General features: G+C 37.1%; 2 protein-coding genes across 13 annotated transcripts in view; one reads left to right on the top strand and one right to left on the bottom strand.

The window, feature by feature from the left end:
• SPAG17 (sperm associated antigen 17) overlaps nucleotides 1-19,921 on the top strand; it is a 248,047-nt gene extending 228,126 nt beyond the window's left edge. For 4 of the 9 annotated variants that reach the window (XM_054528865.1, XM_024248957.2, XM_054528869.1 and 1 more), the window contains 6 exons: nucleotides 277-413; nucleotides 1,794-1,978; nucleotides 3,727-3,787; nucleotides 7,072-7,216; nucleotides 9,898-10,037; nucleotides 19,733-19,921. In XM_054528865.1, coding sequence (XP_054384840.1) covers nucleotides 277-413; nucleotides 1,794-1,978; nucleotides 3,727-3,787; nucleotides 7,072-7,216; nucleotides 9,898-10,037 — 668 coding nt within the window. In that variant the 3' untranslated portion in view covers nucleotides 19,733-19,921. Of the gene's footprint in view, nucleotides 1-276; nucleotides 414-1,793; nucleotides 1,979-3,726; nucleotides 3,788-7,071; nucleotides 7,217-9,897; nucleotides 10,043-18,558; nucleotides 18,702-19,696 lie in introns of all 9 variants that reach the window. The other 5 variants (XR_008512558.1, XR_008512547.1, XM_054528859.1 and 2 more) reach the window with 5 other exon arrangements.
• The window catches only part of WDR3 (WD repeat domain 3), a 30,521-nt gene continuing 19,901 nt past the window's right edge, over nucleotides 13,706-24,325 (bottom strand). For all 4 annotated transcript variants that reach the window (XM_024248976.3, XM_024248974.3, XM_024248964.3 and 1 more), the window contains 14 exons: nucleotides 23,932-24,017; nucleotides 23,642-23,777; nucleotides 22,884-22,940; nucleotides 21,697-21,797; nucleotides 21,366-21,477; nucleotides 21,113-21,247; nucleotides 20,780-20,830; nucleotides 20,240-20,305; nucleotides 19,683-19,775; nucleotides 19,156-19,203; nucleotides 18,431-18,474; nucleotides 16,592-16,720; nucleotides 14,785-14,878; nucleotides 13,706-14,487 (listed from right to left, as the gene is read on the bottom strand). In XM_024248976.3, coding sequence (XP_024104744.2) covers nucleotides 14,332-14,487; nucleotides 14,785-14,878; nucleotides 16,592-16,720; nucleotides 18,431-18,474; nucleotides 19,156-19,203; nucleotides 19,683-19,775; nucleotides 20,240-20,305; nucleotides 20,780-20,830; nucleotides 21,113-21,247; nucleotides 21,366-21,477; nucleotides 21,697-21,797; nucleotides 22,884-22,940; nucleotides 23,642-23,777; nucleotides 23,932-24,017 — 1,308 coding nt within the window. In that variant the 3' untranslated portion in view covers nucleotides 13,706-14,331. The remainder of the gene's footprint in view (nucleotides 14,488-14,784; nucleotides 14,879-16,591; nucleotides 16,721-18,430; nucleotides 18,475-19,155; nucleotides 19,204-19,682; nucleotides 19,776-20,239; nucleotides 20,306-20,779; nucleotides 20,831-21,112; nucleotides 21,248-21,365; nucleotides 21,478-21,696; nucleotides 21,798-22,883; nucleotides 22,941-23,641; nucleotides 23,778-23,931; nucleotides 24,018-24,325) is intronic.

Below are 24,325 nucleotides of genomic sequence, written 5' to 3' on the forward strand. Positions count from 1 at the left end.
AGGGAGGAATGGAGGAGGCAGGCTGAAAAATGTCCTATCGCATACTGTGTTCACCATTTGGGCAGCATGATCATGCATTATACCCTTGTAACAAACCTGCAGTAAATCTAAAAGAAAAATTGAAATAAAATAAAATAAAAATAAATAAATAAGCTCTTTGAAAAGCAAAGAAGAAAAGTTTCCAAGTTGGTTTATGTTCTTATACACTCTGATATTACTTCAAATGTCTTTGAATAAAATGTCCATGTGGCATAATTTAAGCTTTCTCTCTAACAGAACCAGAATCTTATGAGCCCGTGAAAATTCCAACCCAGTCCTTGCTGCAGGATGTTGCGGGACAAGCAAGAAAAGAAAAAGTGAAGTTGCCTCATTATTTGCTGAGTTCCAAGCCTAAGTCTCAACCTCTTGCAAAGGTAAAACAAACATGGGAACAAATTCCCCACAGCCAATCAGCATTTGATGTAATTCTTTATTTTTTATTTTTTTCAATCCTGCTCCTTTTGTAGGTTTTATGTAATTCTCATTCATTGAAGTTATTAGTTTCCAGCCACTGTGTACTGCTATGGACCATATACACCATCTCACCATGAAGCTCTTTAAACTTACATCTCACACATGTAAACTCAGATGGTGCTTTGATGGAGCTGGCTCATACAGGCTGCTGGGAGAAATTTTATGAGCCAGTTATCAAACCACTGATAGCTTGAAATCAGCCATGCTGGGAGTACTTGCACCACAAAATTGGTAAACACTAGAAATCAGAATTGTTTCAGAGAGCCAGTTTACCAGCATACTACTACTGGCTAAAGGAATCATTGGCCACCGTTGCCATGAGTCTTAGGATAAAATCCAGATGACTTAACATGATGATAAGGCCCCATTTGCTTCTTCACCCTCACCCTGAGTCAAACTCACTATAATTCAGCCATTGTAGATTTCTCTTCATTCTTTAAAAATACCAAGCTCCTTTCTTCCTCAGAGCCTCTAAGATTAAGATTCCACCCAGTTCTGTTGGGAAACCTTCTGGAGCCCACCAGTTTTGATAATTATCTTTTCTTTTCTTCCATGGCATACTGTGTTCATCTCCATCACAAAATTTATTGTAATATACATATATATATATATAACTGACAATATATAAATTACAGTACGTCTCAAATTTTAATGTGCATATGAATTACCTCGGGATCTTGCTAAAATACAGATTCCGACTCACTAGGTCTGGTGTAGGGCATGAGATTCTGCAGTTCTAACAAACTCTGAGATGATGTCAGCATTGCTGATGTGAGGAATAATAAGGGCACAGATCAATGTTTCTCAAAGTGTGGTTGCCTGACCAGCAGCATTGCCAACACTAAGAACTTGTTATAAATGCAAATTCTTGGGCCCTGCCCCCGACCAACAGAATGAAAAACTCTGGGGGTAAAGTCAGCAATCTGTGTATTTATGAGTCCTCCAGAGATTCTGATGGAAGCTAACATTTGATGACCACTGGCACAGATGAAAGAGAACATACTCTAGAATCAGGCAAACTTGAGTCTGAATCTTTGCTCTGCCACTTACCACTTGAACAATTACCTGTCTTTCAGTTCTCTGAACTTGACTTCCTTATCCTTAAAACAAAGCCTAAAATACATCCTCACAGGACTGTTGTAAGGATGACATGAGACTATAAACATTCATTTCCTCCAGCAACTCAATAGTTATTTTCCTCTGGTGACAGGGACTTTTTTTTTTTTTAATCTTGGGAACTCAAAATAGAACCATTTTATTAATTTTTCCTTAATGCAAAGGTGCAAGATTCTGTTGGAGGAAAAGTGAACACATCCTCTGTTGCATCTGCTGCCATTAATAACGCAAAGTCATCCCTTTTTGGGTTCCATCTTGTCCCATCATCAGTGAAGTTTGGAGTGCTTAAGGAAGGACATACCTATGCCACAGTTGTAAAGCTCAAGAATGTTGGAGTGGACTTCTGCAGGTGAGGCCAAGGGACCAAAGGTCTGCTCAGGTTACCTTTCCCTACCCTGTGACTTGTCTTTGGTCACCTCCATCAGTAAATGTTTATTGAACCGAACTGTAATTACTACTCCCTGAATCTTCACATTATTCATTCAGTCATTTACACACAAATTCATTCATTCATTCATCAACAAATCAGTGAGTGTTTATCGGGTTCCAATTATATGGTAGATACTTCCTTGCCCTCCTATTCATCATTATTCATACTTTGGTAAAAGCAACCCACATCCTGATCTCTACTAGTGGAAAAAAAGGGGGAGGTTGTACAAGTGTTACAGCAACTAATGCACAATAATTGAAAGTCTTTTTCTCAAATCCACTAACTATAATAATACTAGCTGATGTTTGTTTGCACATTATGATCTGAAAGGCGCTTTTAATTACATTGTTTCTGCATAATGGAGGGAAAGACCTTAGAGACTACTATAAAAGGAGAAACTGTGTAACTTGTTGTAACATCTTGTCAGCTAGCAGAGGCCAGACTTCAGATCTCCTGAGTCCCACCATATACTTTGCTTTACTAATGTTTTGTTTTGTGTGAAATTTCAAACCTTTCCGTTGGATCAGTACACCATATACCTCTACCAAACCATTCCCAATTACAAAATGTCCACTATTGTATCTTGAATTAAACATAAGCATGTGTATTACTTCCATTAAAATGGAATATATGTTTATTTCAGTTGCAGCCATTTTCAGAGTTGAGTGGTAAGTCCTTCAAGAATGTTTGTGATTCTGGATTGATGATTGGAAATCAGATAAAACAAAATGATAGAAGCATCCAGTTTGAAAGATCCCTGTCCCATTTCAGTTATTTCAGTTGAGGCAAATCCCCAGCCTCAGGAATAACCTTTGCTTCCTGAGAAACAATCTGATGTGGAACTCAGGCCACCAAATCACACATGATTGTTTTTTAGGTTGTTGCCAACAAAGTGGGTGGGGAGAAATAGACAGTCAACCTGAAACTAATAAAACTCATTCGTGCGGGTCCTGTCGCTCCAGTATAAAATTTTAGTTTTGGAGATTTCACTCCTCAGCTTGTTAATTCAGCCACGATAGAGCAGACAGCAAGGTTGATGGAGGAAGAAGCAGTGTTGGGGTCAGAGTGGAGGTAGGCTTTCCTTGGCATTTGAATTTACTCCACGTCTTTAACCATCAAGCAGAACCCACAAACCACAGGAAGGGAGAGAGATCAATAAGCACCATGTGTCAGCTCGGAGCTTTTCAAGTTCTTCAACATTTTCTGAGCCTTTCTGTTTCTCCTCTCCTCAAACATGCAAACCCCATACCAAGACAGAGCAAGGCTGGCTCCCATGCTCCACTGCCTTCCAAAAGAGCCTTTATTCTTCAACTTAATGACCCGGCTGCCAGCATTTGCGTTCATGCTGGCAGCTACGCTGAAATGCACACACCAGCCAAACAGTCCCACTGCCCAAGCCTGGGCTGCTCGTCAGCAACCAGTAACGAAGGGTTGAAACTCAGGTTGGAGCCCATTTTACGCTGATGAAAACTGTTGGAAAGGCAGTTGTGAAATGGGCCCCAGATTCTTCTCCCAATTGAATATTAAAGTTGTTTTTCTAATGGTATGGACCCCCGACTCCTGTGTAGCAAATATTAACACCTTCCTTATTTTATAACACCCCAGCTTATTCATTGCTCATGGGTTTCATTATGGCATAAATTTATTTTCATCTTTCTGCCTTGTAGGTTTAAAGTCAAGCAGCCCCCACCCAGCACAGGACTGAAAGTGACTTACAAACCTGGACCTGTAAGTCCTGTATGTCATCTGTTGTGTGTGCTTGCGTGCATGCAAGTGACTATGTATAGGTTTCCAGTGAAGTGGGCTTTGAAACCATTCTGCCCATTCCGTTTAAACTATGTATAAATCTAATGTTTTTAATATCATAAGCAAAAGATTGCTGGTAGTGATACAGTATGTGGCTTGATGGCATTCATTCCATGTAGTAACCATGAGACCAATCTTATGCATAAACGGAGTTAAACTGCCAGCTATAGAAACAATTCTGAAGCTCACCTCACTTGTCCCAATATTAGTTATGTACCATTGTATAAAAACCACCTTTTCAAAAAGTAAATCCTTATGCAAAGTGAAAAATAATTATTCCATTCTTTATATTTTACGTAAATCTGGTTTGCTCTCTTGGTATTTGTCAGAGAATATTATTTAATGCCATACTAAGGAATCATATTTGTTTATTTATATTTATTTATTTATTTTGAGACATAGCCTCACTCTGTCACCCAGGCTAGAGTGCAATGGCATGATCTCAGCTCACTGCAACCTCTGCCTCCTGGGTGCAAGCACTTCTCCTGCCTCAGCCTCCTGAGTAGCTGGGATTACAGGCGCATGCCACCACGGCCAGCTAATTTTTGTATTTTTAGTAGAGACAGGCTTTCACCATGCTAGTCAGGCTGGTCTCGAACTCTTGACCTCGTTATCCACCCGCCTTGGCCTCTCAAAGTGCTGGGATAACATGCATGAGCCACCGCGCCCAACCAAGAAATTGTATTTATTAAACTCATCAATTGCCTCATTTCTCCAAAGATCTCTGAAAATACAAAATACAAAATGTCAACCTGTTCTGACTTTATTTGATACATCCTCCAAAATGGCATGTTTAGTAAAAAATATGCATATTAATAGCATATTCTCACTTTAAATTATAATTTCAGAAATATAGGATGATGTAAACGTGAGTTCATCTTAAATAAAGTCACATTTGTAAGTCTTTATCAGTGCATCATCTGACTGCTTTAACACCCCTTTTACTTCATACTTCACTCAGCAAATTTTGAGTTCCTCCCATATGCCATTTAAAGTGGTCAGGGCACAGAGGATGTTAAAAATGAGTAAGACACATAAGAAGCTTACAGAGCCAGGCACATAATGGGTACGCAAGAGAGGTGTGATTGAATGACAGAATGAAGTGAGTTAGTCTGGCAGATGCATGACCCATTCATCACAGATGCGAAGAGTGCATAGGCCTGTGAGAACAGTGCACAAAAGTATCCAGTCCTGTTAACAAGCACCCAATACTCCCTGAGTCTGAAGCTCTTAAAGCAGCCCCAGTTATAGGCTCACACAGAAGGGCTGGTTTGGTACAGCGCAAAGTCAGTTGGCTTCTCGTCACGACTATGCCATCAAGCAGTTCAGTTAATGCTCTGAGCCTTGTTTTCCTCATCTGTAAAGTTCAGACCAGATTATTTCTTAGCCCCTTCTAGCTGTAACATGCTTTACAAAAAACAGTATTATACAGGCTGAAACTCCAAACAGAAATATTTTGGGATTATATTACTAATTCACGAGTACTCTCCTGAAGTAATTCATCACTGTACTGTGTCAAGATTTCAGAACCTTCACAGCATAAAGCAAAAGACAAAAATCAAAACAAGCCCTTCTTCCACTGTTCTGGGAAGTTAGCAAATCTCATTTTAATTTAAAGTAGGGATTATGCCAAAAGCCAAAATGGCTGTTGGATCAACTTTTATAGGTACTAAAAACCCAGCATGTAGTCTTTGAAGCTCACTCTATACTATAAGGTTTTTTTAGTTGTTTTTTTTTTTTTTTTTTTTTTTTAAGTTTTTGATAGTAGGTTTTGGCTCTGGCAAAAAAAAAATATAATCTGTAGACTTCCCCATATGTAAATCTAACCACTGTTCAGCTTGGTTAGTTGCCAACACTAAATGAATCTGCTCAAAGCCTGGGCAAACCTGTATGATGGCAGTATTCCAGCTCTCTTCATGCTGAATTTCATCATGACCCAGCCCTGCTCCAACTGCTGGACTTGGAGGAGAAGGGTCTGCTGCTGGATATCCTCCAGTATGCATATGCTCACAAGTACATTGTTGAAAAAACTGTGAAACATTTTCCAATTCTACTATTTATAAAACTATATTGAAGAAAACATTCCATTTGTATCTAATTGCTTTTCATGTGGTAGTTTCAGATTTATTTTTTTCCAGATAACTGTTCCCAAGTCTGCTTTTTAACCCACCTCCTGGAGAGGCAACTTAGAAACATAAATAGCTCTCTCTTTGCTGGCTAGTGTTCTTTTCAAAGAACAAGGCAAGACGCCCATGCCTTGCTGTGTTCCTTCTTCCTTCTGTATCAGGTTTCTTCTTTGTTGGTCCAATCCTCTTCCATGGGTTTTCAGAACTAAGCAGTTGGGCATTTAAACTAATTTTGTCTCCCTCTACTGGCTTCATTATTTTATGCATCCTGCATTAGGAATACCCTAAAGTCACATTTGTCCAACCCATGGCCCAGGACGGCTTTGAATGCAGCCCAACACAAATTCCTAAACTTTCTTAAAACATGATGAGAATTTTTTGCGATTTTTTTTTTAAGCTCAACACCTGTCGTTATTGTTAGTATATTTTGTGTGTGGCCCAAGACAATACTTCTTCTTCTAATGTGGCCCAGGGAAGCCAAAATATTAGACACCCCTGCAAGGAACAGGGTAGGAAAGTTATGGTAGTCACCAAGTCTGTTAGAGGAATTTTTTTTTTTTTTTTTTAGACGGAGTTTTGCTCCCTCACCAGACTGGAGTGCAGTGGCGCGATCTTGACTCACTGCAACCTCTGCCTCCTGGGTTCAAGCAATTCTCCTGCCTCAGCCTCTTGATTTATAATAGATTAAATTTATCTTTATCTGCAGTAGCCGCTATTGCAGATTTCACTACTGAAAGTCACTACCGACATTCAAAAACTAGCACAATTACAACTATTGCAAAATTTTGCCTTCAGTTCCACTTCCAATAACCTGGCATTTAGCTTCCTTATGCTTTTTCCTAAATAGCACCTGGTTTGCCCCTTCAACAATTTACCCTGGCTCCCCTTTACTTAATGGAATTCTACCTTCATTATGAAGTAATTCTGCTAAATGCTTATAATAACTACCATTTATTAGTGCCAGATTTATAGATGAAGAAACCAAAGGTAAGAGAGTTTAAGTAACTTGCTCAAATTCATATTAAAAGCAAGGTTTGAACTCAGAGTTGTCTGGTCCTAAAGCTACCTTGTGTCTTACAGGTGGCAGCTGGTTTGCAGACAGAACTGAATATAGAGTTATTTGCCACGGCTGTTGGAGAGGATGGGGCCAAGGGATCAGCACACATCTCTCACAATATCGAGATTATGACAGAGCATGAGGTTCTGTTCCTACCTGTGGAAGCAAATATCCTTTAAAGTTCAACTTGAGTAATCATATATAGTGCAGAAATTACATGAGTGAGGAAAACATGGAAGTCAAAATGCATCTCTACTTTATTAATTCTATCTTCAAAATCGGAGTTAAATTTATTAAGACAAAGAGCATCTTCATTCATCTTTGAAAGCACCTAGCCAAATCTAAAAAGATACCTGACACATAGTATATGTGCAGTAACTTCAGGTTGAATAAATGTAAATGTTATTGGCTATCTATGGAGTATCAGACAGAATAATAAAACAGCAAGTCTCTATCACAAAAAAATTATAATTTTACGGAAGGATAGGAAATACCTTCTTATTATAAAGGTTGGGTATTCACTGAATTATGCATGCATTCCTCCTTATCAGTGTCTCCAGCCAAACAGATATTAGATAGATATCAAGAACCTATTACCTCCAAGGTACTATATAAAAGTTTATCATATATAAAAATGGATAATTGGACTCTGTCTTAAAAGGTATTATATAATCTAGTAGCAGAAATAAAGTCTTCACATTTTATTTCTATTTTGTACTTTCTCCAGTGGCATGAATTGTGTGCTGCTTGTGTTACAGTTCTCTATTTATTTGATTTTTCAGCTGGATCTTATAGAATGTGAAAACTTGATTGACGGGAACTTTAAGTAAAAAGAATGAACAAAACCATGGCAACAGGAAAGCTCCAGGTGTTTGGGATGATTGGCAGGGAGTTCAACTTGCCAAGAGCTTGAGTATCAGGAATATAGTGGGAAAGTAGGTTGGAGTCAAGCTATGAAAGATCTTAAATCCTTGGCTTGAATTGTATTATTTAAGCAGCAGTGAACCACTGCAGATTCCTGACCCTGTGGGTGATATGATCAGCATATCTTTATTAAGATAAATCTAGTGTTATTGTGCAGGACATGTCGAAGAGGAACAATTGGATGTGTAAAAGAACCATTAGAAGTCTACCTGAATGGGCCATGTGTGAGGACAAGAACTGGGAGTGGGGGAACAGTCAACATAAAAGAGGGACATGAATGAAAGACATGGTGGGGGAAGGAAACTGCAAAATCTGAGGTAGAAGCCATTGATGGATGGAAGAAAGAGGACATCGAGTTCAACTTCAAAGTTTTGGGCTGAGGTAATGAATCATGGATATGTAATATTAGATCTCAACTGAGAAGTCAGAATTGGAGATATAATAATTTTAAGCATCGTTTACACAGAGGTGATGGCTGAACGTATGGGCAAGGAGCAGAAATCTGGAGTCGGTTTAGGGAGCCGGAGGAAGAGGAGCCAGTGGAGACAGAAGCAGCAATTAGAAAATGATTAAATACTTCAGAAGCCTTAGGAAGAATTTCAAGGAAAAGATGGACACAATTGATGGATGCTATTGAGATGTCAAAGAAAATTCAGATTTAAAGTGTTAAATTTGGTTGGGATAAAAACTGAATTGCAAAAGGTAAAGAATGACTGTATTAAGAAAGCAGAAACATTAGTTATGGATATTCTTTCAAGAAAATTTATTAAAGGAAAGAGCAAGAGAATATGTTACTCAAGGATGCAACAGAAAATAGGAAGGATTTTCAGTTTAATGTAGACCTACATGTTTGTAGGTTGGAGAGAGTAGAGCAGAAGAGATATATTAAAAATATGAATGAGTAGAAGTGATTGAAACTGCAATATCCAAAACAGGGCAAAAGAATAATAAAAAACACAGCTGAAGGGTTAGTCTTGGCAAGGGAGAAGCTGAAGATAGCTGATGATTCAGATATTCCGAGGTGAAGGAGAAAGTTCAAGGAACTTGTGTCAGATAGCACTGATGTCAATAAATGAAGTTTAGTTCTTTTGTTCATTTATGCTTTCAAAGACGCCGAAACGCCTGCCTTTATGCAGCTTACATTCCAGTGGGAGGACAGACAATACACAAAGTAAGTAAACCATAAACAATGATGGCAGTAAGTACAATGGAGCAAAATATAAAATAGGAAAGGAAAGTCCTCACTGGGAAAGTCTCTCTCCCTTCCTCTCACCTTCCTCCCGTCCCTTTTTCTTTTCCTTTTTTTGAGTAATGATGACAGGGTTTTTCCATTGTGACAGAAGGAAACTAGCCAAAGAACTAGTTTTTTCCTCTGGGAACTAAATCAAGTGCCCTTACCCTCTCCACACAGGTTATTAGATGCAAATACCTGAGTCACTGCTGCTGATCATAGCAATGAAATCATTTGTATTTATAATAAATTTTCTATTTCCCTGCTTATAGATTAGAGAGAACCTGTCAGACACAGATAAAGGGCAAAAAATCTTATCAGACCTTTTATCTACTTACTTCCAATGTCAACAATGATCTGTCCCTCTCCCCACCAAAAAAAAAAAAAAAAAAAAAAAAGCGTGAAATCTGATGTAGATATGGTTTGGGGCTTGACCATGCTGATGGCTCCTTATAGAAAGCCAGTCACAGTTAGGAGAGAAATGTACACTAGGGAGAACAGAAGACATTCTTGACATTGGCATATCCATCCTCTAACCCCCAAGCCTGAGCATGCAGAATTTGCATTGGATAGACGGGTACCTAAAATTGAACTAATGTTGCCAGAGAAGAAATTCTGATTCTAAAATGTTATTTGGGTTTATATATGCAAATCATTTAGTCATGAAAAGCACAGCCCTTAACAAGTATTTTACCAGTTTTAACAAGCAGCAATTATGATAAGCGACCAAAAAACTTTCCCCAGGGAAAAGAAAATCCAATGGTCCAGAGAACTTCTACAATTTATTCCTCCACACTTGGAGTCTTCATGTCTCGTAAAGTTTCTCCACATTAGGTACAGTAAGTAATAAATGGGAATTTGATTGTCAAGCATTCAAATTTGAGGTATTAGACCCCAGGTTTCTTCCCCTCTTCTTATAGTCAGAAACCCATAAGCCACCTGGCCTGAATGAATGAAAATATTTGTTTAGGCCGGGCCCAGTGGCTCCCGCCTGTAATCCCAGCACTTTGGGAGGCCGAGGTGGGCAGATCACGAGGTCAGGAGATCGAGACCATCCTGGCTAACTTGGTGAAACCCTGTCTCCACTAAAAAATAGAAATTAGCCGAGCGTGGTGGTGGGTGCCTGTCGTCCCAGCTACTCTGGAGGCCGAGGCAGGAGAATGGCATGAACCCAGGAGGCGGAGCTTGCAGTGAGCCAGGATTGTGCCACTGTACTCCAGCCTGGGAGACAGAGCGACACTCTCTCAAAAAAAAAAAAAAAAAAGAAAATATTTGTTTAAATAACTATACTAGTTACTCCTTTATATATATTATAAAATGTAATCCTCATGCAAGGTAGAATTCAGTGCTTTATACCCTAATCTTGGAAGAGACATCCCATTATATTTGCTGCATTCTGTTCACTAGAAGCCAGTCACTAGGTCCGACCCCATACTCAAGGGGAAGGTATACACAAGGGCAACACTGCCAGGCCCTATGTAAGGGTTGGGCTCAGTGACTGTTACACAATGTGTACTGTGTTCTAAAAACATACCAGGGCTGCTTGGATCCCAAAAACCTCAGAAATAAAGAGAAAGGACTTGAATATATGGTGATACTACCTTTAAGAACCTTAGCCCCATCTCAAACTTAGGATCTTAAATTGTGAGGAATGGGGGTGGATTGCAGATGGTAACTGTAAGCCCATGTGGTGTCTTCGTTAAGCTTCTGCTCACAACCTCCCTCTCTTTCTGAAGACTAATCTGGCCTGAAAAGGCTGCATTGAGCAGGCTCATCATTTACAGCTAAGTGAATAGAGTCCTATATACAGTCCTGTACCTACCAACAGATACCATTGCTTTCCTGGGCACTGTCATAGATCTCTGCTGGAGATCTGCTAGATATCTTTAGAATGAGATATAATTTATGACATTTGCCATTGAGAAACAATTTAATACCAAATATACAAAGCACCTAGATTCCAGCCAGTGAATTTCAAAATTTTTAAGCATATTTTCTCTAAGTGGATGGATATATACATTTTTTTAAAATAAGCCTAAATGTTTTACTCCCAATACATCATTCAAGAGCCTTTTTTTTTTTTTCCAATGGAGTCTCGGTCTGTTGCCCAGACTGGAGTGCAGTGGTGCAATCTCAGCTCACTGCAATATCAAAAGGCTTTTCTTTATGGTACTACAGAATTTCTATAGATAACTTACTTCACAATATGCAAGAGATATTAGTCATTAAATGGTTTTTATATTAAGGATTATATACAGCCAATGGCTGACTAAGGCAATGAATACTGACTTAATGACTAGAAATTTGCCTGGCTTAAAATTTACTTTATAATGCACCTATTGACCTTAAACTTTTAAAGAGTTTCAAGTATTTTGACCAAAAGTTGTAACTTGGTTAGGTTCTGTACATGTCACTTTATCATAAACATTCCGCTTCTCTTCGATTAGTATAACACTTAGCAGACAGAAACATCTTTACATTCCCTAGCACTATCAGGCTTTTGAATTATAAATGGTGGCAAAGCTATGGGAAAACAGCAACTTTTAACATAAGAGTAATTATTAATGATGTATACATCTTGAATGCCCTCCTGGAACTTGTTTTGGTTTGGAAACCATCAAAAATGTTACTAGAAAGTGACATTTATGTTCTGATGAGCAACTCTAAGAAGGATATTGATTCAACTTCTGTTCTCATAAAAAATTAAATTATTTTTCAAGAATTAACTCCTCTCCCTGGTGGCAGGAATAGCTGCCTAAACAACACTGACTCCTTGGAAAGCACCTAGAATGCATTATCCTGCCTGCCTATTCTCTTGCCTTCATAGTTATGCCTTCAGAAACTCTATGCCAAAATTCACTTATTTATTCCGCCCAACAAATAACACCACTGCATTCCTTATTCACTTCAGTGATTGTGTTATGCTCAACAGAATTAGGACTTGTGGTTTGGGACACAAATCGCCAAGCCACAAGAACTGCATGTCTGAGCCTGGGAAGAAAATGGTGGCCCCACAACACAGTAACTTGGTTGAAATGACCAAATTCAGACAGAAACCGTAGTTTTAAGTCTTTGGGATTAACAACAACAAAAAAGATAAAAAGCAAAACTGTCTCAAGAAGATACAGAACGTCTAAACAGGCTTATAACAAGAAGTATGATTTAGTCATTTAACTTCCCCAAAAGAAAAGCCCAGACCCAGAGGTATCTGTCAATATCTTTTCCTAGAACATTCCCCAAATCTTTACCATGAAGATATACAGTAGACAATCCGTTGAACAACATGGGTTTGAACCACGTGGCTCCACTTTTATACAGATTTTTTTTTTTACTATTATTATTTTGGAGATGGAGTCTCGCTGTGTTGCCCAGGCTGGAGTGCTGGTGGCATGGTCTTGGCCAACTGCAATCTCCGCCTGCCGGGTTCAAGTGATTCTCCTGTCTCAGCCTCCTGAGTAGCTGGGATTACAAGCGCCTGCCACCACGCCCAGCTAGTTTTTTGTATTTTTAGTAGAGATGAGCTTTCAACATGTTAGCCAGGCTGGTCTGGAACTCCTGACCTTGTGATCCGCCCACCTCGGCCTCCCACAGTGGTGGGATTACAGGCATGAGACACTGCACCCAGCCCAGATATTTTCAATAAATATATTGGAAAAATTTTTGGAGATTTGAAACAATGAGAAAAGTTTCAGATGAAAATAATTAGGAAAAAAGTAGTTATATCATGAATGCATAAAATATATGTAGATACTAGACTATTTTATCATTTACTGCCATAAAATACACGCAAATCTATTATCAAAATTAACACACACAAATACAGATCATACGTGGTGCAATTCAGTTTTGAGAGAAACGTAAAATAATGTAAAGATGCAGTATTAAATCATAGCTGCATAAAATGAACTGTAATACACAGTATGTTACTGAAATAATTTCACAGCCACCTCCTGTTGCTATTGCAGTGAGCTCAAGTGTTGTGAGTATGCACTTAAAATGCTGTGTGACACTAATCACCTGTGCATGAACAATTCATCGCCCCAGTAAACTGCCTATCACAGTGCTCCCAAAAAGCAGAGAAAAATGATGACATTACAAGAAAAAGCTGACGCTTGATAAGTACCACAGATTGAGGTCTGCAGCTGTGGTTGCCTGCCACTCCAGACAGACAATTCATTTTATAAACAGATGACATACACTTATAGTATTGATAAACACAGTAAAATATATTTTCTCTTCCTTATGATTTTCTAAGTAACATTTTCTTTTCTCTAGCTTACTTTAAGAATACAGTATACAATATATATAATACATCAGTCAGGCTCCCAGTCAATAACAGGCTACTAGTACTTAAGACTTTGGGGAATCAAAAGTTATATGCAGATTTTTGACTGTGCGGGGCATAGGGGCGGGGGGGTCAGCGCCCCTACCACCTGCATTGTTCAAGTGTCAACTATATATGTATGTACACACACACACACACACAAGCTCAGCCAGGCATCTTAGCTTGGCTAATCTTTAATTAGAAACAACTATTTTATTCAGAAAAGTATAAACAGTTAGCAATTAGAATCTTCTTATATACGACATATAACTCGCAGAAGGTTAAGTCTGAGGAGGCTGTTGTGGGTAATTTTTACAGTCCTTTTTAGCTCTAAGAGTCCATGATACTGCATTTTTATGGCCAGAGGGCAATCAATTATGCACCTGGTTGTCTCAATAGGTAGTAAAACCTAATATAAATAAATGACAAATCATCTGCCATAAAAAAATACGAAAAACTTTTGAAATGTTAATTTCAACTCCAATGAAACAAATACCTAATTAAAACAATTATTTATTCCCTGCTAGAATATAAAGGGAACAACAAGCTTGAGCTGCAAGGCTCAAGCTTTGAGAGCACAGAAAGATTTTTAAACTAATAATGCATTTTAAGTCCAAGAAATGGAGACAGCCCATAATCTCATGTTGGAATTCCACCAGGCAAAGCTGGAAACCACATCCTGATATCATCTGCAATGTGATCTTCTGTTATTTGGTATTTTTAAGATGACGCCAACTCTTCTGTGTTTAGTTTAGGAGTCCTTTTAAGGAAAAAGTTAAAAAAAAAAGATACCACATTTCAGTTCTAAGTCAATGTTAGAATCAACTTCTCCCTCTTTTTCCTCTTCCTCTTCTTCTCTTCCAAGTGGCTAGTAGCATCAGCAAAAAACATAACTTCACTTTTTGCCTCGCATTCCCTCTTCAGATAATCAAGACCAGCCATATTGAAGCCGATAACATCCTGGAGTGCAATACAAAAAATATTAAAAAATTTTCTCCCACTTCAGTTCATTATAGCAGCGTATGAGAGTTAGGGGAACCAAAGCTTCAGGTGTTGTTACTTATCTTTCCCTCATTAAGAACTTTTCTTGTTCGTTTTTTCTGTTCTTTCTATTCCTACTAATTCCAACAAAAACTATCTCAAATATGGATTTATCGGTGGTGGGTATTGCTAAAGACAAAGCACAGCATACTATACTATTTCTAAATCACACTAGGAATTTGCCTCATTATTTTATCTCTATACAAAGACACTTACCCGGACTTGGCTGACTTTTGAAATAGTTGTTTCCCTTAATTTTTCTATCACTGGCACAAGCATTTGATTGCTAGTGATCTGTCCAAAGTGAATCCTGATAGAAAAACAAAACACAGCCATGTTGCAGAGAGGTTCTAGCCCTACCTAACCCTTCTAGAAACAGTAAACACATACAATATCAAAGCAACAACAAAATATACATTATAGAAATGTTTCGAGCAAAAAAAAAAAAAAAAAAAAGCCAAAGAAGTTTCTTTCTCTACTATTCAGTTCAATTTGATGACAACTTAAAAAATACTGTCCTAAACCTTATGACACATTCAACTCATTTGCAAAGGCTCTTTTTCCAGCCCAGCAACCTGCCAGTGGCTACAGATTTTGACAGTGGTACTTTATGGAAAACTCAAAGACAGAATGAGCCTTTTAAGAAATGCTAACTCAACAAAGATGCACTAATACTTCTAATAAAGCCACAGCAAAAGAGACATTCATGAGATTCAAACTCTGACCTAGAGTACCAAGATATCCTTGATGACCCTGCCATACCTGTCAGGTAGTACCCATCCATAACCCTCTGATACGCTGTAAGTATTCAGTGTTACTTGTAGAACCAGCAACCCTAATTCAATAGCACGTATGCCATAGCAGTAAAAGAAATTATTAGTAACAAGGTTAAACATAAACTTATGTCTTTACAAGTTGCCCCAAATTATGAATATGGCAACAGAACATACTCTTCTTCTTCTCTTGCTACTATCCTGGATACAGTATAAGAAATGGAGGGTTAAGAATCATAAAACCAGGCCAATTCACCAAATACCTATTTGGTCAGTTCACTAAATATACCTGTTTAACTATTTGGCATTGGCTGACCAGTTTTTGTCTTCATAACAGTATTTGAAGGAATGTTCAATTTGTCTCCATCCCTGTTCTCTGCTGTAACCGCTTGAGAATGAGGGTGAGAGATGGGAAGAATATCAAGCCTTTGTACATATATTCTTCTCAACTACCTATTAACAGAATTCTTCATATTTAAGAATATAGCCTAATGAACATATTTGCTTTATGTTCCTTAGTTTACCTCTATATATGCCCCTACATTTCCATTTGCACCTGTAGAGACCAAGAGAAATAAACTGACTTCCTTAAAATGTTGGTATAAGGACAAAGCAAAACCTGTTAGCTTACACTAAACACTTTAAAACAGGAATGTCCACCCTTTTGGCTCCCCTGGGCCACACTGGAAGAACCGTCTCGGGCCACACATAAAATACACTAATGATAGCTGATGAACAACAACAACAAAGAAATCACAAAAAAATCATAATGTTTTAATAAAGTTTACAAATTTGTGTTGGGCCACATTCAAAGCCATACTGGGCCACATGTGGCCTGCAGGCCACAGGCTGGACAAGCTTGGCTTAAAAGAAACAACAAATGAGGCAAATTGGCCAATCATAATTGGCTTTTGGCAAACTGACTAGAACCAGAGCTATCTTAGATTGTAACATGGAGGCCTATGACTGAGTAAGAATTCCTGAGCAATGTATTACCATGACTTCTTACTTAAAGAGGTGGGTCATCATGATCCTTGTTTTAAAGGCAAGACTGATTGCTTGGGCTGGTAGCAAACTTCTGGGCTCAAGCAATCCACCCACCTCAGCCTCCCAAAGTGCTGGGATTACGGGTGTGAGCCACCGAGTTTGGCATACTATTTCTTAACCCCAAAGTGTTGACAGCTTCAGTTAAGGTACCACTGAAGCAGTTCTGCTGAACAGACATGGTATTCTTTGGACAAGGATGTTACCTGAGGAGGAAGAAGAGGCACCGGCATATAAGTTCAACATCAGAGCCCAGCTGAATGAATTCGTTAAAGAGTTTAAGAATGTCAGGGACATAAGAGAAAGGCAGCACAAGTAGAGATTCTTCCAGCTCACTGAAAAAGAAAAAATAAATATAAAAATGCCACATTTGTTAACATTGTTAACATGGTCAATTTTTAAATCTTTCCCTTTATTATTTTTTCTACTGATTTTATACTTGAATACATCTTGCCTAGAGTTAAATATTCATCTATAAGCTAGATGACTCTCTTTGTTTTTTATATTTAATATCTTAATCTATTTGGAATGCATTTTGGTCAATGGCATGATGGGAAAATCTAACTTTTTTTCCCTCCAGATAAACAATATCTCCAAAGCCTTTTGTTGAATATTCCATCTTCATATGATATTCTTTTACCATATATTGAGTCCATTAGAGTCTATTATGATGACTGATCCTGACATGATGATTGATCCTGACACCAATGCTACACTATTTTAATTTTGCTAATTTTGTAGCCTTTTAATCTGGGAAAACAGTTCCCTCTAGAACTAGCTCAAGTATTATTATTTCATCAATTCCAATTTAAAATCTTAAAGAGTACATCAAATGGGATTACAAATCTATTAATTAGGAAAAGTTAAATCTTTAAAACACAGAATCTTCCTATCTTGAAATGTTCTGTAACCTCCACATTAATCAATTTTCTTTTACATTCCTGTAGTGAAGTTTCATCTTTATCCTAAGACAAGTGTTGTTTCTTGTAAGGAATATATATGTAGATATTGTGGTTCATTATTAAAATGATAGCCTTCAGTAGTTCAAACTCATAAATAAAATCAAAAGGAAAATCACAAATAATATAACAATTATTGCAAAAATGTATGACAAAGAAAATAAAGTATGGTGCTCAGGCTGGTCTCAAACTTCTGGTCTCAAGTGTCCCAAAATGTTGGGATTACAGACATGAGCCACTGTGCCCAGCAAGAATTCTTTAAAAACCAGTAAAATAATACTTAAGAGCAAAAAGAGGTAACTAAAAATTCACAAGACAAAATACAAATGGTCAACAAATATGCTGAAATTTTAACTTCATTAATAGTCAAAAGAAATGAAAATAATAAAATATTATCTTTTGGCTCTCACACTAGCAACAAATTTTTTAAAGCCTGCTAAAAATCAGTATAATCACCCTGGAAAGTAATTTGGCAATATAAAACTTTAAAAGCTCATGCCTACTGCTCAGTTATTAGGCTGCTAGGACTCTTAAGAAAAATAATCAATAATGATGACAAAGATATATGTATAAACATATTCAGTGAAGCCACTGATAATAGCCAAAAAGGAGAAACAAATGCAATATCCAGTAATTATTCATACAATGGAATAATTCTGAATCCAATGATTTTTTTTTTTGAAGAATATGAACAACAAACAAATGTTCAGGAAATATGTGAAAAAGAACAGAATATAAAACTTTATATAATATTCCAATTGTGTATGTACATAGAAAAGAAGCCAAAATATTAAAAAAAATTAACAATTGGTGCTTCTAATTGAATTATATATTATTTCATTGCCTACAACATAAATCACCCCCCTTTATTTGTCCTTAAAAGCATCTCTCTTCATACTTTAGAAGGAACTTCCTAGTTCTAGCACTTCAAAAAGAACATTATAAATTATTTTCCATCAAAACTTTGATATAGTTAAACCTATAAGATAACCATCAATTATAATTTCTATTTATTTCCCGTTCAGATAAGCACTTCATAAATGTTTGCTGACAGATTACAAAAATTGTGCGTGAGGACTCACTCACCTTGACTTGATCCCTTTAAAAATCTCTAATACATAAGCTGAAGGCTATAAAGGAAGGATTAATACCATTAGTGATACTCTTGGTTGGTTTCTACTAAAGTTCTCTCATTTCTATCTCCTATAAAACAGGAACCCCTCCTTCTTACTTCAGAAAAAGTATTCTAAAATGGCAAGATCTGCATGAGTTTAGAGTCAGCCAGATCTGGGTTCACAATCGAACTCTACCCCTTACCAACTATGCTACAAGTCAAGCCAGATTCCTTATCTATAAGGTGAAGATACCCTGACTCACAAAATTACTGTGATGAGACATGCAATAAAATACTAATTAGAGATTACTAGATAAACATACATTCTCCCATCACTCTTCCCCTCTCTCTTATCTCATCAGACTGATTTCTGTCAACTTTCCCTCTGAAGGCTGATTCAAAAGTTAATTTAGATTAACAGAATCTTCAGAGGGCTTTGGACACTGAACATAAACAGGCACTAGAAAACAGAAGAATGCCAGTCCAGTCCAACCAAAAAGGCTGGCTTGGGAAGTTACACTAAAGTGGTCCTTTTGAAATACAAAATATCCTAGAGAATGCCAAGATTCAAAAGAGACTTTTAAAGATAAAGTATTCCCAATAATCCATCCCCAAATCATAATGCCTCTACTTCCTTTCTTGTCCTTGTAAGTAACCTTTTAATAACCAAGGGGAAACCGTTAGACATTTTACTCACTGAGATACTGCCATAAGCCATTAGGATGGGGTTGCTGGGAAGTGGAACCTATGAAGAAATTATTAAATCAAGTCATTAAAAAAACTGAGACTTAGGTAGCATTTGTTATAGACAGAGTGGTAACTGTATTTTATAATTTTGAAAAGGGAAAAAAGAGACCCTAAAAAACTGACAGAGTGTAAAAGAATTATCAAGCCTGTTAGTTTCTATAGTACTCATGAATGAGCTTGGACAATGTATTTTATCTAGAAATCTGAAATGGTTACCCTGCCTCCCAAACCAAAGTAGAACGTGGGTTTCTACTCAAGACAATAATCACCTCAATCTGTAATTTCCTTTCCTTCGCTTTCATTAAGACCAAGTTCCCTTCTTCCCACAGTTCCTCAATTTCTTCTAATATAGTGAGTTGGAAAGATTCTACTCCATTTATTGCATATCTGATCTTAGTTAATAAATCCCAAAACAATGGTTTTTCTCCTTGGGAATTCCTTTTATTGATACTGTAACTTACTGTACTCTCTTATTACCTCTTTCCCTGCAGCTTTACAAATGGCTTTGTGTTCCTTCATTTTTGCAGTTTCTTCTCGGTACAACTCAATAGCCTCCATAATCCTCTCAGCCTACAGAGGATGAGAAAGGAAAGAAATCATCACAACACACTCCATCATCCCAGGACACTGAAACTGGAAGAACTGACTAGAAATTTGCCAAATGAAATAGCTTCAATCCGTTTAATAAAGACGTGCCAATAGAGTGCCAAAAAGCATTTAAAGACATTTTTGGTTTTCTTATTTTTTAATGTACAGGGAGGAGACTAAGTGTCATGGACTCAGGTGGGATGATACCTAGACATTCTGAATAGGGCAGGTCCCAGGAACACCTGAAAGGAGTACATATTCATCAAAGAGATTCAGGACTACTCCCATCTTTGGTTACAAGGAAGAAAACAGGTTATAATCCCCATCTTTAAATCTCATCAACTTTTTGCCAAAAAAATGGCTTTCTGGTTGATACAGAATAAAACTTTTACTAAAAAGTTGAGATCTTATTAAAAAACGAGATACCACATTCTATATCAACTTACTGCTTTCACTGTTTCAATAGTTTTCTTTCCAGTAAAGTAACTGTCACCTTGAGTCTCTCCTGGAACCTGCCAGAAACAAAGAAATCCTTAAACAACACTGTTGAGTGGAGTTAAAGAGCTGATAAATTAATCTTACATCCATAAAAAACAGCTATTATTATTTTATGAAAATACTAAGTGTTGTCAGCTACCAGTAACAGAACTTAGCATATGTATTATTGTAAGAATATCCTGCAAATGTTTAAAAAGAGAATATCCAAATTTTCTAATTTTTATTTTTGCGCTACAGTGAATAAAATAATTCCCTAAAGCCTCAATTGCCAGAATAATTATTCAATAGCAAATTTGGTGAATCACTTGAACCACAAAATTAGGATATACAGTTGAAGTGAAAGAATTACACAGATTCTTTATCAGCTGGTGATACCTTCAACTTCTGGCCTCAATTTTAATTCTATTAGAAATTCTGGACATTATAGTCAATTTCAATAAGATAACTATATATGGGGCATAATCTCAAGGTCCCCAAAATTTACTTACTGCTGGTTGGTCTTCTTTGGCCACACTCTCCTCATATTCTGCTTCTCTTTCCTGCCATGAGATAGATATACATTAATTTGAGAGAAAAAAACATGGTCTCTATATGAAGAGAAATGAGGAAGCGAGAAGCTGCTTCTTTGACAACATAATCCCCTAATGGCATCTTTATTTCTGTCTAGCTTCTGAAATGGGTGACAATGGTCTTGAACAGATCTCCTGAAGGTTCTTGGACTTGCAATGAATCAGGTGTAACTGCACTAGACAGAAAACTTCAACTAGGACAGCCTGTCAGATACCTACTGGCATATTTGTAACCAAGCCTAAAGTTCTTACCATCTCCCTTTCTTCCTCAAGAATAAGAGGCTCCCTTGTTCTCTCCCAAAGTCTCAGAGATTTGTCATGGGACGATGATACAACATAGTCTCCACTGGGGCTTACAGCCAAACACCATATTTCCTGGTGATGCCCCTGGAGGAGAAAAAAAAATAAAGAATACCTCATTCACAGACCACTACTTAGTGGGTAATGTAAATATTCTTAGAAGTATTTCTTAAGTACCAAGCAAGCAAAGAAGGCATGTGGTTACCTCCAGAGTCTGTATGTGTTCAAATTTGTCTGCATCCCACTGTTTAATCTTATGATCTTTTCCGGCAGTGAAGAAGAGGTGAGACTTGGGTACAAACTGTAGGTACATCACACTGAAAAGTGACAGAAATATTAAAGTGTCATCAAATTCCAGGTTAGTAAAAAGAGTTTTACACACATAAATAGCTTTTGACTAGCTAGTTCTAGGGTGTCTGACTATATTTTAGAACTTGTATCACTGCCTGAGAACACTGAAAAATAGACACAGATGCTCAAGGAAAGTGATACTTACAGGTGACTCAAAGGGAGGCATTTGAAAAGACTATACATACCTGTCATCATGTGCAAAGAGAGACTTGTGGCAGTCCCCAAAGTCCAAACCCCAGATTTTCACATTCCTGTCAGCGGAGCCAGTTGCTATGAGTGCTCCATCCTATGAGAAATAAAAGTAAAACATTACCTTGATTTTTGAATTCTGTATATGAATAAAAAGCTAACCAGAATATTTAACCCATTTCTTTCAAACACATTAAAATGAAGCCAAAAAACTGATTTCATCTCTACTAAAAACACTGAATTCTTTGCTCTTACCTACAGAGGAACTTAAAAAGCTTGTTAAGTAAAAGCATGAACTCTGTGGCTTAAATACTTTCGTACTGTCACAGGGCAGTGCTGTGCCTTGATGTAGGGTTATCTATTTACTTAGATAGGAAAAAGATTTTCTCATCTCTGGCATGGGATTTGGAAAGAAAGTGGGAGAGCGAAACAGAAGAGAAGCTGAGAAAGACTCTACTAGGATGTTTATGTAGCCCACATTCCCTATCACTATTTCTCTTATCTCTCCTATTTCAATGCCTGGTCCAAATGGTTGTCAACATAAAAATAAATAAATAAATAAATAAATACATTTAACATTGTAACTTAACTTTGTTAGTGCGCACTGTCACAGACAGCTATGAGGTCAATTCCTTTCACACAGAATAGACTTTTTTTTTTTTTTTTGAGACGGAGTCTCGCTCTGCAGAATAGACATTGTTTTTAATATACATTGCCACTCCTAATCAAAACTAGATATTGGGAAATAAATGATTTTGGTCAAGAGACCAAAAGTCTACATAGTGTAAAATACCGTAACTATCTAAATATAAATCCGAGCTCCTCAGCAGCATTATCCTTCAGAACAAAAAGGAATGCCTTTTTAAAGTCTTCCATATTTTAGTGTACTCTACCAATTATAGTATTTTAAACAATAAAGTACTATTTGGGAGAGCTACAAGAGGGATAGAGATAATATTTATAAGGATTGACTGAGATAATATTTGCAAAATTATTCTGAAAACATTAAAGTAATATATATAAGATACAATATACATTAATTTGAGACTGTTTTTGGAGAAAGATATGTAACAGAATGATGATAAAAACAAATAATCTAAAATGAAGACATCAAGCCAGAATTAAGAAAGTATCTGCTGTAGAAAAGACAACATATTACTGAGACACTATTTAAACTACTTACATAAGAGATGTCCATGCATATAACAGGCAGTTTGTGTCCATACAGTGACAGAAAAAACTAAACATTAAAAAAACATAATTAATGTCTGTCTATAAAATATGGGTGTAATTTATTACACGTAGGTCTAAAATATAACTTTAAACACATTTTTAAATTGCTTTATATCTGTATTTTCAAAGACAACCCACAAAAGACAGCTTGGCAGGAGTACCTGTGTCCACTACACAGACCCTCCATGTGCTTGCCAAGAATACTGCAGTATAGTGGAGGCAAGGAGTACCCCAGAAGCTTACTGCCTCAGTCAGATCTCTGGATCTCTTCACTGAAAAGATTCCAGGGCATTTGTTTCACAAAAAAACTCCCAGGCCCAACCTGGTCCTATCAACTCTCTGGGTATAGGGCTCAGTAATCTATATTTTTAAAAGCAACCTAGATGATCCTAATATATAGCCAAGTGTGAAATCACTGCCCAGGACACCTAGCAATGCTCTTATAACTACTTAGTATGACAAAATTTTCTGTCCACAAGATTTTTCGCACATATAAATATAACTTGCTTTGAACAAAATTCATGAACCATAGAATTATTTTAAAATGCTAGCTTCCCTAGTATACTTATATTGCTTTGATTCACACACACGTTTTTAGAAATGTACTATCGCTGGGCACAGTCAAGGCCACTTCTTTATAGCCTCAACCCAAATTCTTAAGGTCGGTCAGTCAGAAAGGGAAAATATCCCCAGGCATAACCACTATACCTTTAAAGTATCAACATAGAAAATTTTCACAGTACAGTCCAGCAAAGACACAGCCAATAGCTTTTGATTGGGAGAGTAACTGACACACAGAACATCTTCATCTAGTTGCAAAGTTCGGGTTTGCTTCACAGAAAGTCTAGCACCACAAAAAACATCAAGAAAAGAATAAATGAGTATACAAATTCAGACAAATCCTAACTCTTTAGAGCACAACAAACGATATGTCAAAAGGCCATTCAATAGCTCCCCATTTTCACTCCAAAAAATGGACACAAAAAATGTCTACTCACCTCTTTTGGGTACTATTTTCATCTTTCACTAACTCAAAATCCCAGAATTTGACAGATTTATCTGCACCACCTGTCACAAAGCCACGCTGAAAATCAAATGAAATTTCAATTAAAAACTATTTTAGCATAAAAACTTTGCTATGAAGATACATTTTAAAAGTCTAAGAAAGTATTTTATTTAATGTCATGGGATAAAAATTAAGAAAAATGTGGTTCTCCCTAGCCCCTTTCACTGCTCTTTTGGGTCTGCTGCCACAAACCTTATGTGAAAATTTCTACGATCGACTAACATAGGCAGAAATAATAACTAATGAAAAGTTCTAGTTATACTATTATCTAGCATCAAGAAGAAACAAAAACTCTCAGTAAACTAGTTTGAAAAATATACATAGAA

Source organism: Pongo abelii, chromosome 1 (assembly GCF_028885655.2).
Source record: "Pongo abelii isolate AG06213 chromosome 1, NHGRI_mPonAbe1-v2.0_pri, whole genome shotgun sequence".
Taxonomy (NCBI): Eukaryota; Metazoa; Chordata; class Mammalia; order Primates; family Hominidae; genus Pongo; species Pongo abelii.